Consider the following 16,400-nt stretch of genomic DNA (forward strand, 5'->3'; position numbering starts at 1 on the left):
ACAGAGGGAGTTTCTCTCCCACACACTCCCCCCTGCCTGAAATGCCTCCATTGGACTCCTTTGTTTACTTCTGTCACATAATGACATCACTATGTAACACTCTTCTCTCACACTCTGCTTCTATTGGCTAGCGCTCCAACACAATATATTATAGGCTTAGGGGTGGAACCTCTCTAAGCTGTTGACCAATCACAACAGAGCCGGTCAGTTAACCAATCAGAGCAGACTGGGCTCTGGTTTCAGACAGAGGGTGGAAAGAGGTGCTGCAGTACAGGAAGTAAAAGAAAAATGAAGAGCTTTTTGAATATTAAAGCATGGAGCGTGAATGTGTTCCTCTACGTCATGCCCCTTCACTTAATCCTTTAGTCCATTGCCTTTTTTTGAGAGAGAATTTGAGATGTTTTTTAATCATATATATACTTAATTTAGCATGTTCATTTCTTTTATGTAGGATTTCAAAAGTGCTTCGCCCCTTATGCACGAAAAACAAATATTTTGGGTTAAAGTGGTTCCAGTCTATGGTTTTAGAAATAGAGACTATTTACTTATAATACTAATATCCCCACTGGAGCCTGCATACTGAAAATCTGTCACCTTTTACGTCCATTGTATTTAATGGTTTTCAGATTTTTTGTGCTCTTCTGGTGTAATCTAAAGCGTGGTATTGATCTGTTTTTGCTGGGTTGTCTTTTATAAATCACGCAGCATCCTTTGGCTGGTAAAATAGTGTGAGCGGATGAAGACCGAATCAGCAGCTCAATAAAAGCTCATTTTGCTTTTTCACCTTCACCTGCATACCACCATGAATCACTCATGAAAGCTGCTTTTCTTTTTACTCCCTTCTTCTTTTGCGCCTTACTTTGTATGTATTTATTACTGAGCTGGGTTTTTTGTATCAGTTTTTGGTTTGTTTTCAAAGAGTTTTCTTTGAATTAAGTTACATCATGTTCTGCTTTATCCTGCCATTACTCAGCATTTTGTATGTAGAGATTGTTGCAAAGCTTGAGTCTGCTGTTGTTTTACTCACCTGTTTGTGGGTATGTGTTTGTGTGTTAGGTTATCGACCCAGTGGCTCCGAGGTTCACAGCTCTGTCCAGCTCCTATGTGGTTCCTGTCACGGTCTCAGAGGCTAAGGAGGAGATGAAAGAAGTGGCCAAGCACCCCAAGGTTAGAGCGCTATCATGCCCACACACACACACACACACACACACACACACACACACACACACACACACACACACACACACACACACACACACACACACACACACACACACACACACACACACACACACACACACACACACACACACACACACACACACACAATGTGATTTGAAAATGTTTTATGGGTCTTTGCCTGTGGTACAGATCTGATTGATAAAAATCTTCTATTTGATACAATGGCGAAAAAAGGCCAATAAAAGAACAACTAATAACTTTATTTTTTGAGAAAAACCCTCAAAAATATTACCTCCCCATTATACTTTATAAGAATACATTAATACATTGAAAGGAAAAAAAGTGAAAAAGGAATGCTCATGGTAAAAGCCAAATATAGAATGGGCCTTCTTTGCCAGTGCAGTGGTGGTGTTGTTCCAGGTGAGGTCATCTGTGATGGTCACACCCAGGAGTTTGGTGCTGCTCACCTGCTCTACAGCAGCACCATTGATGGTCAGAGGGAGTGGGGGTTGGGAGTGGGTTCTCCTGAAGTCAACAACAATCTTTTCTGCGCAGTTGTGTTGTTCTGTGCTTCGAAGCGTGCAAAGAAGCCGTTGAGGTTGTTGAGCAGGGAGGTGTGACTGTCACAGGTCTGCGGTGGTAGTTTGTAGTCCGTTATGGTCCTAATACCCTGCCGCAGGCTCTGTGAGTCCCTGCTGTCTTTGAAATGTCCTGTGATTTTCCTGGTGTACAGACGTTTAGCTTTCCTGATGCCACGGCACAGGTCAGCCCTGGCTGCTCTCAGCCCAGCTGGGTCTCCAGCTCTGAAGGCGGTGTCGCGGGCCTTGAGCAGCGTGCAGACTTCCCCTGTCAGCCATGGCTTCTGGTTGGCTCGGATGGTTTTGGCTCTGGTGATGATTACATCATCAATGCACTTGGTGATGTAGCCTGTGACTGTCTCTGATTTTCACTTAGGGGTGTACTCACTTTTGTTGCCAGCGGTTTAGACATGAATGGCTGTGTGTTGAGTTATTTTGAGGGCACTCTTATCCAAGCTGTACACCGACTACTTTACATTGTATCAAAGTGTCATATCTTCAGTGTTGTCCCATGAAAAGATATAGTAACATATTTTTAAAAAATGTGAGGGATGTACTCACTTTTGTGAGATACTGTATATTATACATTTCTTATCATGAGAATATTCAGGATGTTTTCAGAAATATACAAATTCAATGTTGTGTTTTTTTCCCCTGAATCCTATTCCATATTTAAAGGACACAATGAGTTATTAGAGGATATCTCACTTACTTTAGTACCAAAATTGTCTTAATACACACGCAAGTGCTGAAGTCATTTCTGTGTCCATCCAGAACGCAGAGGTGGGCATGAAGGAGGTTTGGTACGGTCCTCGGGTTCTGATTGAAGGAGCCGACGCCGAGACCTTCTCAGAGGGAGAGATGGTCACCTTCATCAACTGGGGCAACCTCATCATCACCAAGATTAACAAGTATGAAGAGAACTGTTACATATCGTTGTTTGAAAATCATGCGGTGGCGCATTAAAGTAACTATATGCACCTTTTCCCGTTGCTCAGGGGGGCCGATGGCAAGGTCGTGTCCATGGAAGCTCGCCTGAACCTGGACAACAAGGACTACAAGAAGACGACAAAGATCACGTGGCTGGCTGAAACAAACAGCGCCCCCCTGCTGCCTGCCATCTGCATAAACTACCAGCCCCTCATCTCCAAAGCCGTCATCACCAAAGAGGACGACTTCAAGGACTACATCAATAAAAACAGCAAGGTTTGTTTCTGCAACGCAAATCTCATGGCATACGTTGAACCATTTCCCCATCTTTTTGTTTAATGTCTCATCATTTTCTCAGTTGGAAGAGAAGATGCTTGGAGATCCTTGCCTGAAGACGTTGAAGAAGGGTGACGTCCTCCAGCTCCAGAGGCGGGGCTTCTACATCTGCGACCAGCCCTACGAGCCCGTCAGGTGAGGAATTTATTACTCACTTTGAACATCCCCCCAGTACATGGAGATCACTTACTTTAACTGAGGTTACCATCCACAGTCCTAACAGCTGTAAGGAGAGCCCCTGTGTGCTGTTCTACATTCCTGACGGACACACTAAGGATATGCCTACTGCTGGATCAAAGGACAAGAGCAAGAGCCTGGCCCCCAGCAACAAAGTGAGTGCTTGTGAAGACACACATTGAAACTTTTTTTTAATGATCTGGCAAACACTTGTTTCCCTAATTATATCTGTAAATCAAAGTTAATATCAGTGTAAAATATGTTTAAACAATCAAATCTAGCTACAGACCCTCACTTCAAGTCAGCTTGTTGGTTATAAAAGGTCTCCTATAATGCTATATTTGAACAATATATTGTAGGGCAATATCTATACAAAACATGTCTGTGAAGTGTTTTGCTCAAAATACCAAACAGATCAGCCATTGTAGCATGCCTCATACCCCTCTATTTCAGCCCTGCTCCTGAGTGCTGATTCTGTGACTGTCGCTTTAAATCTGAACAAAAAGTGCATTTGCATAAAAGGGGACCTTTTAAGATACAAGTACACTCTGGTCTTCAGTTTCTGATGTAAAAGGACTCTTGTATCTAGTCACTATTTGGGACATCCAACAGCAGTAGCAGGAATCTAATTCCAAGCTGGTAAAGCCATTATTGCAAAGATTGAGCAAAGCATAGAGAGCCTTTGATCACAACAGGGAAGGTGTTTCAAAGTTATAGGAACCCTCAGTCTCCTTAAGCTGTCTGCCTTACCTCTTGTCTTAGCCTGCCTCTACCTCCTCCAAGGCTGCCTCTACCCCCACCCCAGCACCTGTCTCTACCTCAGCCGGTGACATATTCTCAAGCATTGTAGCACAAGGTGAAGCTGTACGTCAGCTTAAGGATGCCAAAGCCCCTAAAGAGGAAGTGGACAAGGCGGTTCAACAACTGCTTTCCCTAAAGGTACGTCAGCTGTTATAAAAATAAATTAAACCTGATAAAGAGTGTTATCCATACAAATGGTGTGGAAACTCATTGTAACTGTCTCTCTGCAGGCACAGTTTAAGCAGCAAACAGGAACAGACTACAAGCCAGGCATGGCTCCTCCCACATCTGCTGCAGCTCCTCCCACCACAGCAACAAACCCCGCCTCCTCCTGTCCGTTAACCCGCATCACCCAGCAGGGGGAACTGGTCAGGAAACTAAAGGCAGAGAAGGCACCTAAGGTACGATACTTACTGTAAATTGTCCCCATCCGCCTGTCCTGTCGCTGTTCATGTCCTCATCTGTGAGTCATTGATCTCGTCAAGTCTTCTTTCCGTCTTTTCCCGTGTCCTCATTTGTTGACAAGCACGGTCTTGCATCCAAATTCGTTCTGCGTGGTTGTTCGCTACTTGTGTCCGAAATGATTTGTCCAGCCATTGCCCGTCTCCCCGCCATTGCCCGTGTCCTTGCCATTGCCCGTGTACACACCATTGCCCGTGTCCCATCCATTGCCCATGTCCCCTCCATTGCCCGTGTCCCCTCCATTGCCCGTGTCCCATCCATTGCCCATGTCCCCTCCATTGGTCATGTCTCCACGTTGTCTGCATGCCAGTAAAGTTTATCCTTCAATACCGTCACCAATGAACTGGTCTGTTGATGGAACCAGGACCAGATTGATGCTGCAGTGAAGCAGCTCCTCGCTCTCAAGGCAGAGTTTAAACAGCTGACCGGTCAGGATTACAAACCTGGGATGGCCCCTCCCTCACCCGCTCCTTCTCCTACAACCACCCCTTCCTCTTCGTCGGGCGTGTATGAGCGTGTTTCTCAACAGGGGGAGCTTGTGAGGAAACTGAAGTCTGAAAAAGCCCCCAAGGTAATGCTGCAAGTAGCTCTTTATTGTCACTTATCACGTCATGATCTGTCTCTTTCTAAGAGAAAGAAGGGCCTTCATAGTTTTCTGTCACAGTTGGAACAGTTTTGTGTTATTTCACACAAGTGGTGACAGCATTTTTCCTTTTCTTTGCTTTTTCATTGACTTAAAATGGGTGGTTAAATAAAAATGATGTTATGTACAGAAATCGGATCTTAGCTCATTGGTAAAAACTCATCAAATTTCTGACCTTGGCATTAGGCAGATAATATAGTATACGTTGTAATATGTTGTATTTGATGATAATATTGTAGGAAAAATGTGTAAGACATGGTTGGATATATAAGAAAGAGACGTAAAAAATGGTTGGAACAGTGGTCAAGAGTAAAAATTGAATACAATAGAAAATAGAGCCCCCCAGGGATGATGTATTTTTGTAGGCCAACCCGGAAGTAAGCTGCGCATGGGTTCCCTCGACAAAAAAAGCAATGCAATTTCTCCATAGGCTTTTGGAATATTGTAAAAAATAACATCTGTGGTAAACGAACCTGTTTGATAAAAGTATGTTTTGTTCAGCTGGATAATCTCTACATGTCTACCCTACTTTTATAATTTTCGAAGCATAAATCTAATCGCCAGAATCAAAATGCTAACGTTATGCTATAAACGAACTACATAGGAGTAAAGCAGGGTCGCACGACTTCAACATCACGCCAATTTAAGATAGTTTCAACTGACTTTCGTGCGCTCGCATATATTAACAAAGCTTTTCCTTTTAGCCACACTGAATTTAACTAGAAGTATTTCAGCAGAACAGGGGAAAACAAACTTAGCGGGATTGTTTAGCTGTTCGGCGTAATGACGTACAACGTCCTCGACAACTTCTGTAGTCCTATTCAGCCACTTGTTAACAACTCACTTCCGGTTTTTAGGACTCCTTCCTGCGGCACTAAGGTACAGTTTTGGTTGAAAATACATTGCATGTAGCTTTACATTTAATGCTACAAACAAGCGATTTCTTTTCTTTAGTACATTTTTACCCACTGCTTATGTTAGGTGTGCTGAACAGTGTTAACCCATGACAGGATTATAGTAGAAACAGGAAATGATTCATTTCATCCTTGTCCGCGTGTCCCCAGGATCAGGTGGATGCAGCAGTGAAACAGCTGCTGGCCTTGAAGGCCGAATACAAAGAGGCCACAGGCCAGGACTACAAGCCTGGAGCAGCCCCAGTCCAGAAAGCTGCCGCCCCTGCACCAGTCCAAAAAGCCCCTGCACCAGTCCAGAACAGTTCTGCTCCTGCTGCCTCCAGCCTCTATGAGAAGGTCTCTAAGCAGGGAGAAGTGGTACGGATACTGAAGGGTGAAAAAGCCTCAAAGGTGAGACAATGACTGCTGTATCACAGTTACTAAATATACATCTACTACCAGCGTTTGTACTGTTGAATAGTCCTAAATGGAGCTCTTGTTGCTGGCTTTTGATCAGAACGAGGATTTTTCGACTAGTATTGATGTCCTCCATAGTTTTCTGTCACAGTTCAACTGTTATTTCGCTTGAGAGATAAGAGTATTTTTTTCTCTGTGCTTTTCTCACTGGTTAAAGTGTGTGGAACTTCAAAGGTGAGGTTACGTACGTTTATGCAGAAATCAGCATTAAGCTAATTGGTCAAACAAATTACACTCACACTGACATTAAGCAGGTTCGATTTGAGAGTTTCTTTAAAAGGTTCTCGTTCTCTACTTTAATTGTTGCCTTATTAGTTACAGCAGACTACTGAACTGCATGTAAGTTTCAATAATCTAATTTACCTGCAATACCCATCCATACTGTTCTGGGCGACAATCAAACATTTATAGTGTTTCCAAGGTCAAAATAACGTTCGACTCTGATTCCAGCAGCCACTGTGACAAATGCTGGAGGTGTTTGCAGTGTTTGAGTTGTAATCTGTTGAATTTAATGATTATATTAAAGGAAAATGCAAAAGGGAATACAAAAGAATGTCAGAACAAGGATTAAGAGTAGGTAAACTAATAAATAAAATCAAATAAATAAATATACAAAAAACATTATTAGGACTTAACCCTTTTGTTTGAAAATAGATCTGATACAGCTATAAGACTTTATGCTTAAAGAATTGATTATATTAATTATTACATGTAATTGTGGCCCTTAGCTTATGTTAGTAGTGTTCTTCCAACCATCAGAGGCTCCTTTTATTAAAAACAGGAAATGATTCATTTCATCCTTGTCTGCGTGTCCCCAGGATCAGGTGGATGCAGCAGTGAAACAGCTGCTGGCCCTGAAGGCCGAATACAAAGAGGCCACAGGCCAGGAATACAAGCCTGGAGCAGCACCTGTTCAAAAAGCTGCCGCCCCTGCACCAGTCCAAAAAGCCCCTGCATCAGTCCAGAACAGTTCTGCTCCTGCTGCCTCTGGCCTCTATGAGAAGATCGCTGAGCAGGGAGAAGTTGTACGGAAACTGAAGGGTGAAAAGGCCTCAAAGGTGAGACCATAGCTGTCATATTCATCTACCAGCAGTGCACCAGCCTTTTCTTTTTATTGTGGAATTGTCCTCAACGGTCTCTGTGGCGCTGACTAAATGTTTCCCTTGTTGTTGGCTGTTGATCAGGATCAGGTCGATGCAGCGGTGAAGCAGCTGTTGGCTCTGAAGGCGGAGTATAAGCAGCAGACCGGACAGGATTACAAACCTGGATCACAAGCCCCTGCTCAGAAAGCCCAGACACCGTCCAGCACTCCCTCCACCCAGGCCGGCTCTCCACCACAGGCCCAGGATCTGTTCTCCCAGGTGTCCCAACAGGGAGAGCTAGTGAGGAAGTTGAAGTCCGAGAAGGCCCACAAGGTAAGGAAACAATCACAGAGTGGGGTTAAATACAATAGGACTGGATAACAATGATGACTTTCCTTCTGTTTCAGGACCAGGTGGATGCAGCTGTGAAGGCTCTGCTTGACCTGAAGAGCCAGTACAAGACGCTTACAGGGCAGGAGTACAAACCAGTGGCTGCTGCCGGAGCCACGGGAGGAGAGGACAAGAACCGCAAGGAGAGGGAGAACAAGTCTGAGAAACAGGGAGGAGGAGGAGGAGGGAAGAAGGGTAAAGGAGACAAAGGTGCCCAAGGAAAGGAGGCAGCAGGAGGAGCAGGAGGAGGAGAGGGTCAAGGACCCAAGAAACAAACACGGTGAGAGACTGGTAACTGACATAAGAGGAGTGAGGTCAAGAAATAATTAAACAAGCTTTTTCGTCCTCTGGTAGAAGTTTGAGGACAACGTAAAGTACAGGCCTCCCTAATTGCAATATGTTGTCTGATTTATGATTTAAAAGTATACAATAATTACTGTAACCATCATTTGAAGGATACTGAGGAACAAATTGTTATTTTACTTTTTGCATCCAAAGTCAACTTTCCTACTCTGTACTCTTCCTCTCTGTAAATGCAGATTTATATCCAAAATCTGTTTCTAATTCCTTGTTGCCGTCGCTAACCATAGTGAAACAATTTCTTCCTCATCCCACATGTGGAGCGATGCTCTGTACACTGAAGTTAGATCATATTCTGTCGCTGTTGGCTGGCTGTAAAATTATTTGGCGGAGGAGGAGCCAATTAAAAAATCTTGTACTTGAATGTCTTCTCAGAATTCTGTTTCGGTCACATGATATCTGGTTGAATGAGATTCTTTCTTAGAGGGATACATTGTTGTTTAAAGAGGACCAACACACTTAACTCTAGGATTATGGGAAAAACTGACCCTGCATGGTATCGGTGTATTCAATGTGTCACAGTTGTATCGAACACAAATTATAAGTATTTTTGAAATATATAATTATTTATATTTCAAACACAAATTGAACTGTTTACTCATTAGATTAAATGGATGTTCGCAAACTTGTGGTGGAAAAATGCGTAATAAATCACAATATATGCTCTCGCAAAGCTCAGAAAATATATATGTTTTTTAAATGGCAATCATTTACTTAGGTAATTACCTAGCTGTTGATGGATAGTTTTATTTACACCGTACAATGCTATGAGTTGTTGGTCTTAGTCTTTAAACAAACACTAGAGCGGTGACGCATTATGGGGACATACTTGGATTTTTTTTACTCGGACACTGAAGATGGAAGCCCTTCCCTTCTGCTACTGTAGCTTTTTGTATTCAGATTTGGTGAGTTCTAAATGGTTGGTGTGTTTTTCATCTGCTTGATCAGTGCTTGTAGTCTGCTGTTAGCTTCTAGGAGGAAATTGGATCTCTCTATGATAGTGCTGCACTGCTTATATGTACAGCATAAATATCTATATTTTGCATGGTTTTCTATCCATTCTAAGTACAGAATGCATCAGCACCCTTAAACCCTGCTGACGATGAAAAGGTGTTGGTATTAGATGCAAAAAGTATGATAAAAACTCTGTTCCTCAGATAAAGATTTGTAACTATGATCACAATGTGACCGAAATATCTCCTTTTTGTCGGTTAGCAGATGGTTTGCTGGCTTCATAGCTACTGTTGTGAGCTTTGAGTTGCACAGTTGGCTGGGAATGTGTGTGTTTCTGTGTGTGTTTTTACTTTGAATGTATTCTTGTTTAAATAAATAAAAACTTTCCTAGACTAAATAAAATAGAGAATTTGAACAATAAGGCCCCTTCAAGATCACCTGTAATCTTTCATGGGGAAGGTGCTAACTATTGTAACAGTTATTGATTAAATTGTGCAGCATGCATGGATGTGTGTTTTGTGAGAATTGTGTTAGAGTCGTATTTTTGTATCTGCACCTAGACTTACTAATCACGCCTGATATTTCGTGTTTGTATTGTGGTAATTTCCAAAAATGCTCTTCCAATGTATTTAGAAACAACTGCCTGACATTTGACACATAGTTCACTGAGCAATAAGATAATAAAACAGGTAGACAGACAGGCTTTGGTTCAAACATAGCTTTTTTTCTTCCTAAAAAACACTGTCACACACATTTAAGCAAGTGATGTGTTGTTGTCGTGTTATTGTCCTCATGGTTTGCTAACTTGGCTGTCTGTTTCCTTACAGGTTGGGCTTGGAGGCTAAGAAAGAGGAGAACCTGGCTGACTGGTACTCTCAGGTGAGTGACTCCAACCAAACATTTTTCTTCTTCCAGGAAAGCCATTCAAAACCATAAATTGCTCTTTATTGAAATGCCTTTTTTAATGTCATGTGTCTCCTACCCTGCAGGTCATCACTAAGGCAGAGATGATTGAGTACTACGATGTCAGCGGCTGCTATGTGCTGCGGCCCTGGTCCTATTCCATCTGGCAGTCCATCCAAACCTTCTTTGACGTGGAGATAAAGAAATTGGGTGTGGAGAACTGCTACTTCCCCATGTTCGTCTCTCAGGCTGCTCTGGAGAAAGAAAAAAGTCACATTGAAGACTTCGCTCCAGAGGTAAAACACATTAACCAATAGAGGGAGAAGGGATGAAAATAACGATAAAAGGAATTGACGTTACGGACTCAAGAAGATAATGCATATAGCTGGATAATGAATGAATAAGTGGTAGCCTGTTGCAGCAGCACAGTCATTTCTGCAGTGATATCCTCCCTCTTTGAAGTCAAAGCCCATAATAATTGACAGCAAAGAGGGACTCAAATTAACTTGTAAAGTGTAATTCACATAAACAATATTTAGGAAAATGTGATCTTAAGCATTTGACAAATGTTCAAACAATAGTATTGTTATTATCAAGTCTAATGACTCAAACATTATGTTTATTTTGCAGTAGGTTGGTGGTGTTGTATTCTCACTATTGTTTAATATTTTATAGTTGCATGTTTACATACATTTTTCATTTGACCAAATCTTTGTTTCATACAATTCCATTTTAACAATGCTGCTAAACAAATATCCTGGTTCAATAGAGTAAATCTAATCAAATTATTTAACAGTGATTATTTTTTATCTTTGTCAGGTTGCATGGGTAACGCGGTCTGGAAATACTGAGCTGGCAGAGCCCATTGCAGTCAGACCTACCAGTGAGACAGGTCTGTAATGCAGCCTTTTAACTTGGCTATAAATAATTAATGCAGACACAAACAGTAAACCTGCACTATGTCTAATATCTTACAATTTGACGTGGTTTTGCTAACTGGTATGAACCTGTGCTCTGTTCTGTTTTGCCTCAGTGATGTATCCTGCCTACGCCAAATGGGTCCAGTCCCACAGAGACCTGCCCATCAAACTCAACCAGTGGTGTAACGTTGTGGTGAGTATCCTCCTCCTGTCACGTCTGCACCATTTTTATCTGCAGTTTCTATTCCACACCTCTTCCAAATGATACGTACTTTGGTACAGAGAAGAAGCATTTTTCTCTTTCCTCACATGTTGCTTCCTTACTTTCTTCTCCAGAGGTGGGAGTTCAAACACCCCCAGCCTTTCCTGAGGACAAGAGAGTTCCTGTGGCAGGAGGGACATACAGCTTTCGCCACCAAAGAGGAGGCAGCTGTGGAGGTAAGCGCCGGCCAACAATGCATTTAGTTTAAAGGACATATTATGCTAATTTTCAGGTTCCTATTAGTATTTTATGTCTCTACTGTGACATGATTGCTTTAATATACAAAAAGCTCTTTATTTTCTCATCTTGTTTTTTAATGTATCATAGATGAGATGCACATGTACAGTTCCAGTATTTTACTAACTATTATTACCGAACCCTAACCCAACATGAGTGTAAAAGGACTACAAAGCTAATAGTACTTGTGTGCTTTACACATTTTGTATGTGTAGGTGCTCCAAATCCTGGATCTGTACGCCAGGGTGTATGAAGAGCTGATGGCCATTCCTGTGGTGAAGGGGAGGAAGACGGAGAAGGAGAAGTTTGCAGGAGGAGACTACACCACCACTGTGGAGGCATTCATCTCTGCCAGCGGCCGCGCCATTCAGGTATTGTGTGCACTGGATCACTTTATTTAATCCTGTTCACACCAAAGCCATCACAGTATAATAGTTATTTTTTTATAATGACAAGCAGAGAAACCAAACATGATTCAGACAGTCGGTGATTGTTAGAGTTGATTAAAGGACATGGCTCTGTTAAAAAAAAAACATGAAGTAACTGTGGATCTGTCATGGCCTCCTCAGGGTGCTACATCTCACCATCTTGGTCAGAACTTCGCCAAGATGTTTGAGATCATGTTTGAGGATCCCAAGAGGCCGGGTGAGAAGCAGTTTGTTTACCAGAACTCCTGGGGAATCACTACCAGGACCATCGGGGTCCTCACCATGGTGCACGGAGACAACATGGGACTCGTACTGCCCCCCAAAGTGGCCTGCCTCCAGGTAGACACACCTTCTCACACAGACACATGGAAAGTTATTATAATGTGTTTTAAGATATTCTATTGCTGCCTTGACACGTGAATGTCCCTATGAGGATTATTAAAGGTCCATCTTATTTGATCTTTTCTTTGTATGTACGTATTTCATTTAAAGGCTATACTCACACTCCTCAAGCCTGTTTTTTTTGATTGAGTTTGTTTTCCATCTGTAATCATGTCAGCCATTCATCTTTGGAGATGAAAGGGCCGAAGAGATTTCTATTCCTTTTAGAATGACTCAATAGGTCGATCACCCCCAGCATCAAAGACTGTTGCATGCAGTAGATAAACCTGATGGAAAATGCATTGACTGACAATTATGCAAATATCTTATATTTTTTTACAAAGGAAAAGATGAAGAACAATCCCTCTGCTAGTGTAAACAGGCGATCTATGAAAAAAACTGGTACATACAAGTAAAAATATCGTAAAGCTCTAATTTCTTTTCTCTGTTTCAGGTTGTCATCATCCCATGTGGGCTCACTGCCTCGCTGCCGGAGCAGGACAAGGAAGCTGTGCTGGCCCAGTGCTCGAAATACCTGAGCAAGCTGCTGGATGCCGGCGTCAGGGTGAAGAGCGACCTCCGAGACAACTACTCCCCAGGCTGGAAGTTCAACCACTGGGAGCTCAAGGTCAGAAATAATGCGGTCACAAAAGTGATAGTCGTAGTTAAAGAAGTGTTTTTACTTAAATTATATTAAATATAACAAGATTTCTGTAAAGGCCGTATAACGACAAACTGTTTTTACATGTCTCTTGTCTAGGGCGTTCCTATCCGTCTGGAGGTGGGTCCTAAAGACATGCAGCAGCGTCAGTGTGTTGCGGTGAGGAGAGACTCTGGCGCCAAGGTGACCATTCCAGAGGCCGAGGTGGAGAAGAAGTTGGTGGCCTTGTTGGAGGAAATCCAGAGCAGCATGTTCAAGAAGTAAGATGCAGCACTACACACCAGGGGCTTTTTGTAATGCCTCTCTTACAGCCAAACATTCTCCACGTGTCCATCAGCATCATTCTCATAAATGCGATATCTCAAGAATGCAAGTCATTTCTTTGGCAAAATACACTTCCATTTTTTAAACGGGGAGGAACTAATTTTTTTAGGGTAGTAAAAGATCAACGTCACTGTGATCTCACTGGACACATTCAGGGTTTAATTTACTGTTATCCCTTATAAACAACCATTTTGAAAAACATATCTAATTGTGATGATTTTGACTGATATTGCAATTGGGTTTTAATTTATGACATTGGAAGGAATGACAATTTTCCTACAATTGTTCTCATTTTCCTTTGAAAACCTATTTTAATTTATTTTTAGGGTAAATAGTTTACTTTTAAATCTTTAGAATAGCAGCACGTAAAGAACTCTCCTTAAGACAGGAGCCATATTGTTATATGTCATGCAAGGGGGTTGAAAAAAAATGTTTCGAGTTTGAAATCCCCCTGTTCCCAAACCAGCTGGGGGCAACAATGTGAAATAATGCCCAGAGACTGTAACAGATGCAGCTGGAAATGAGAACCAACACAATGCCAGCAAAATGAAGAGATGCTTTCATGGGGTCCATATACAAACAAGAGGACTAACCAAGTCTATTTTGTTTGTTTGTCAGAGCGTTGGATGACCTGAACAGCAACATGGTGGCTGCTGACACAATGGAAGAGTTCCAGAAAATGTTGGAGCAGGGCAAGGTGAGTAACAAAAACTACAAACATGCAAATGTCTCTCCTCACAACCGTCAAAAATGTATAACACATTTATCTCGCTTCACAGATTGTCCAGATCCCGTTCTGTGGGGAAATCGATTGCGAGGATTCCATCAAGAAAACCACTGCCAAGTACGTCCAACACAACACTGTCAACACAACACCGTGGCTACACTGGACGCGCAACTGAAGTGCAGCGCATGTTGAGCAAATCTGCGCGGCGCTTGCGGAGCACTTGCACGCTGCTCTCACGTCTGGTGTAGCCCTTTTCACTGATTACAATGGAATCTATTTTTGCAACGTGCGCTCAACATGCGCTGTGCTTCAGTTTTGCGTCCAGTGTAGCCACGGCGTAATGCTCTCTGACAAGAGTTAAAGCTTTACATACATTTTGTAAAGGAGCAAAAGCCAACCAAGTCACGCACATCATTGTCTTTACAGATGAAGATATAGATATGCAATATAAGTAGTGTCACATTGTTCATTGGTCATGGGGTGGGACACAATTCACTGTCTGCTGTTCTCATTACAAATCATGCTTGACAAAATGTTGATTATATAGATATAAGTTATGCCACTTCAATTTCACCTCAGCAGACTATGACTTTAAAAATCAGTCAGTTTTTCCATTTTTAATTCAACTTATTTTAATCTAATTATTTTTTTCACAAGTGGAAGTACAATCATAACACGTAATGGAGATATGGGAGACCCAGACAAACTATCCAATGCTTTAGAATCGGCACCCATGCACTTTACAAGAACAGAAAAGTATTTATAATGTATATTAAAAACAAATCTAGAATAGGAGAGAGATCAGGTTTTATACAGCAATATTTACCAGCTACAAAACATCTAGCACTTACCAAATACTTGAAAATAAAGCCAAACAAATCCTGACTACTAAATGGTCCCAAGAAATGGATTTCATCAGTCCAAACATTGGTTTAAATTAGGTAAGATACAATAAACACAGACCCATGACAAGGTAAGCTACCTGTGAGTAGCGAAAAGCAGGACAGGAATCGTTAAAATCGAAACGATAGCCAACCCTAGTGACCTCTATAAATTGAATTTATTTTGAGGTGAACTATCATGCTATGACAATTTATCATGGCCACAGCAAGTGTAAAAAATGCAAATTGGATTATTATTATTATTATTATTATGTCCCCTCTGGGCTTCCATAGATATTTAATTCCAACATGTTTGTGCTTTGTCTTCCTGTAGGGATCAGGACCTGGAGCCTGGAGCCCCGTCTATGGGGGCCAAGAGCCTCTGCATCCCCTTCTCCCCCCTGAAGACCCTGCAGCCAGGGCAGAAGTGTGTCTGCGAGAAGGAGCCCGCCAAATACTACACCCTCTTCGGACGCAGCTACTAAACACCCGCTCTGCAGAACAAGGACGAACATCGCAGTGAAAAGGGCTTTCCTTCCATTTTCTCATGTATTTCTTTTTCCTCTCATCTCTTGTCCATGTATAGGTTAACAGGGGTACACGTTTATTGGACTGTGGTATTTAAAATGGGAATTCGTGTTTTGTTTGTTTTTTAATACATGTTGGCAATGTTATTATGTAGCTGGAGGAAGGCGGAGGTGAGACGAACAGTTTACTCGTATTCTGTTATAAAAGATGAGGGTATGCGCTGTTTACTCTTAGAATTCCGTTACTGGGAAAACTTTTGACATGCTGTTAATCTCCTGCAATGCTGATTATAATATTATTCAATCTTTCTTATCCTTTCAAAACAGATTTTTTTAAATAACGCTCACCCTAATTCGTTTAGTTTAGATATTTGTCAGCCCTCATAAATAGAGTGGCAATATAAATAAATACTGATAAGAAATACATCCTGAGAAGCGCACCATCTACTGCCATCTGGGTAAAAGTCTCTTGTCCCTTCTCTTGCAGCAAAAACTGTCTCAGGAACTCTGCAGGCTTGTAGTTGGTTTTGTTTTTCTCAGCTTCATCAGCCGTCCTCTCTCCATAGGAGTGGTTACAGGATGGGGATCATGATTCACAGCTTGTTAAAAATCCTCAGTTCTACCACAGCATAATGAAAAAAAACTGTCTGTGGGTAATAGTCAGTTATATAGTTCTCTGTTACTACTCCTGTTAAATAACTCTAGTCTACAATAAAGTACTTTACATGGCAAACTGTTGTTTTTGTTTCTCGATATTTGTTTTGGACTAATGCATTACATCATATTAGCAAAATGCAATCAATAGCCTACAAGGGTTACAATGTAAATTTGTAATTTGATAAAATATTTTATAGCATAATGAGCTTCAGTCTGAGTAATTACAG

The 16,400-nt window shown here is 41.8% G+C and overlaps 1 protein-coding gene across 2 annotated transcripts in view; it reads left to right on the forward strand.

Moving 5' to 3' along the window:
* Window positions 1-16,249, forward strand: part of eprs1 (glutamyl-prolyl-tRNA synthetase 1) — a 29,083-nt gene extending 12,834 nt beyond the window's left edge. Inside the window, exons 13-36 of one of the 2 annotated variants that reach the window (XM_063881689.1) lie at window positions 1,057-1,167; window positions 2,535-2,671; window positions 2,759-2,966; window positions 3,049-3,161; window positions 3,241-3,358; window positions 3,966-4,142; window positions 4,235-4,405; window positions 4,831-5,037; window positions 6,174-6,413; window positions 7,298-7,537; window positions 7,664-7,894; window positions 7,969-8,231; window positions 10,093-10,144; window positions 10,255-10,464; window positions 10,988-11,060; window positions 11,202-11,281; window positions 11,425-11,526; window positions 11,803-11,958; window positions 12,157-12,354; window positions 12,851-13,024; window positions 13,157-13,317; window positions 14,000-14,078; window positions 14,161-14,225; window positions 15,324-16,249. In XM_063881689.1, the coding sequence (XP_063737759.1) occupies window positions 1,057-1,167; window positions 2,535-2,671; window positions 2,759-2,966; window positions 3,049-3,161; window positions 3,241-3,358; window positions 3,966-4,142; window positions 4,235-4,405; window positions 4,831-5,037; window positions 6,174-6,413; window positions 7,298-7,537; window positions 7,664-7,894; window positions 7,969-8,231; window positions 10,093-10,144; window positions 10,255-10,464; window positions 10,988-11,060; window positions 11,202-11,281; window positions 11,425-11,526; window positions 11,803-11,958; window positions 12,157-12,354; window positions 12,851-13,024; window positions 13,157-13,317; window positions 14,000-14,078; window positions 14,161-14,225; window positions 15,324-15,474 (3,717 nt within the window). In that variant the 3' untranslated portion in view covers window positions 15,475-16,249. The remainder of the gene's footprint in view (window positions 1-1,056; window positions 1,168-2,534; window positions 2,672-2,758; window positions 2,967-3,048; window positions 3,162-3,240; window positions 3,359-3,965; window positions 4,143-4,234; window positions 4,406-4,830; window positions 5,038-6,173; window positions 6,414-7,297; window positions 7,538-7,663; window positions 7,895-7,968; window positions 8,232-10,092; window positions 10,145-10,254; window positions 10,465-10,987; window positions 11,061-11,201; window positions 11,282-11,424; window positions 11,527-11,802; window positions 11,959-12,156; window positions 12,355-12,850; window positions 13,025-13,156; window positions 13,318-13,999; window positions 14,079-14,160; window positions 14,226-15,323) is intronic. The other variant, XM_063881690.1, reaches the window with a different exon arrangement.
* The last annotated feature ends 151 nt before the right edge of the window (window positions 16,250-16,400 follow it).

The sequence above is a fragment of the Eleginops maclovinus genome, chromosome 4 (assembly GCF_036324505.1).
Source record: "Eleginops maclovinus isolate JMC-PN-2008 ecotype Puerto Natales chromosome 4, JC_Emac_rtc_rv5, whole genome shotgun sequence".
Lineage (NCBI taxonomy): Eukaryota > Metazoa > Chordata > Actinopteri > Perciformes > Eleginopidae > Eleginops > Eleginops maclovinus.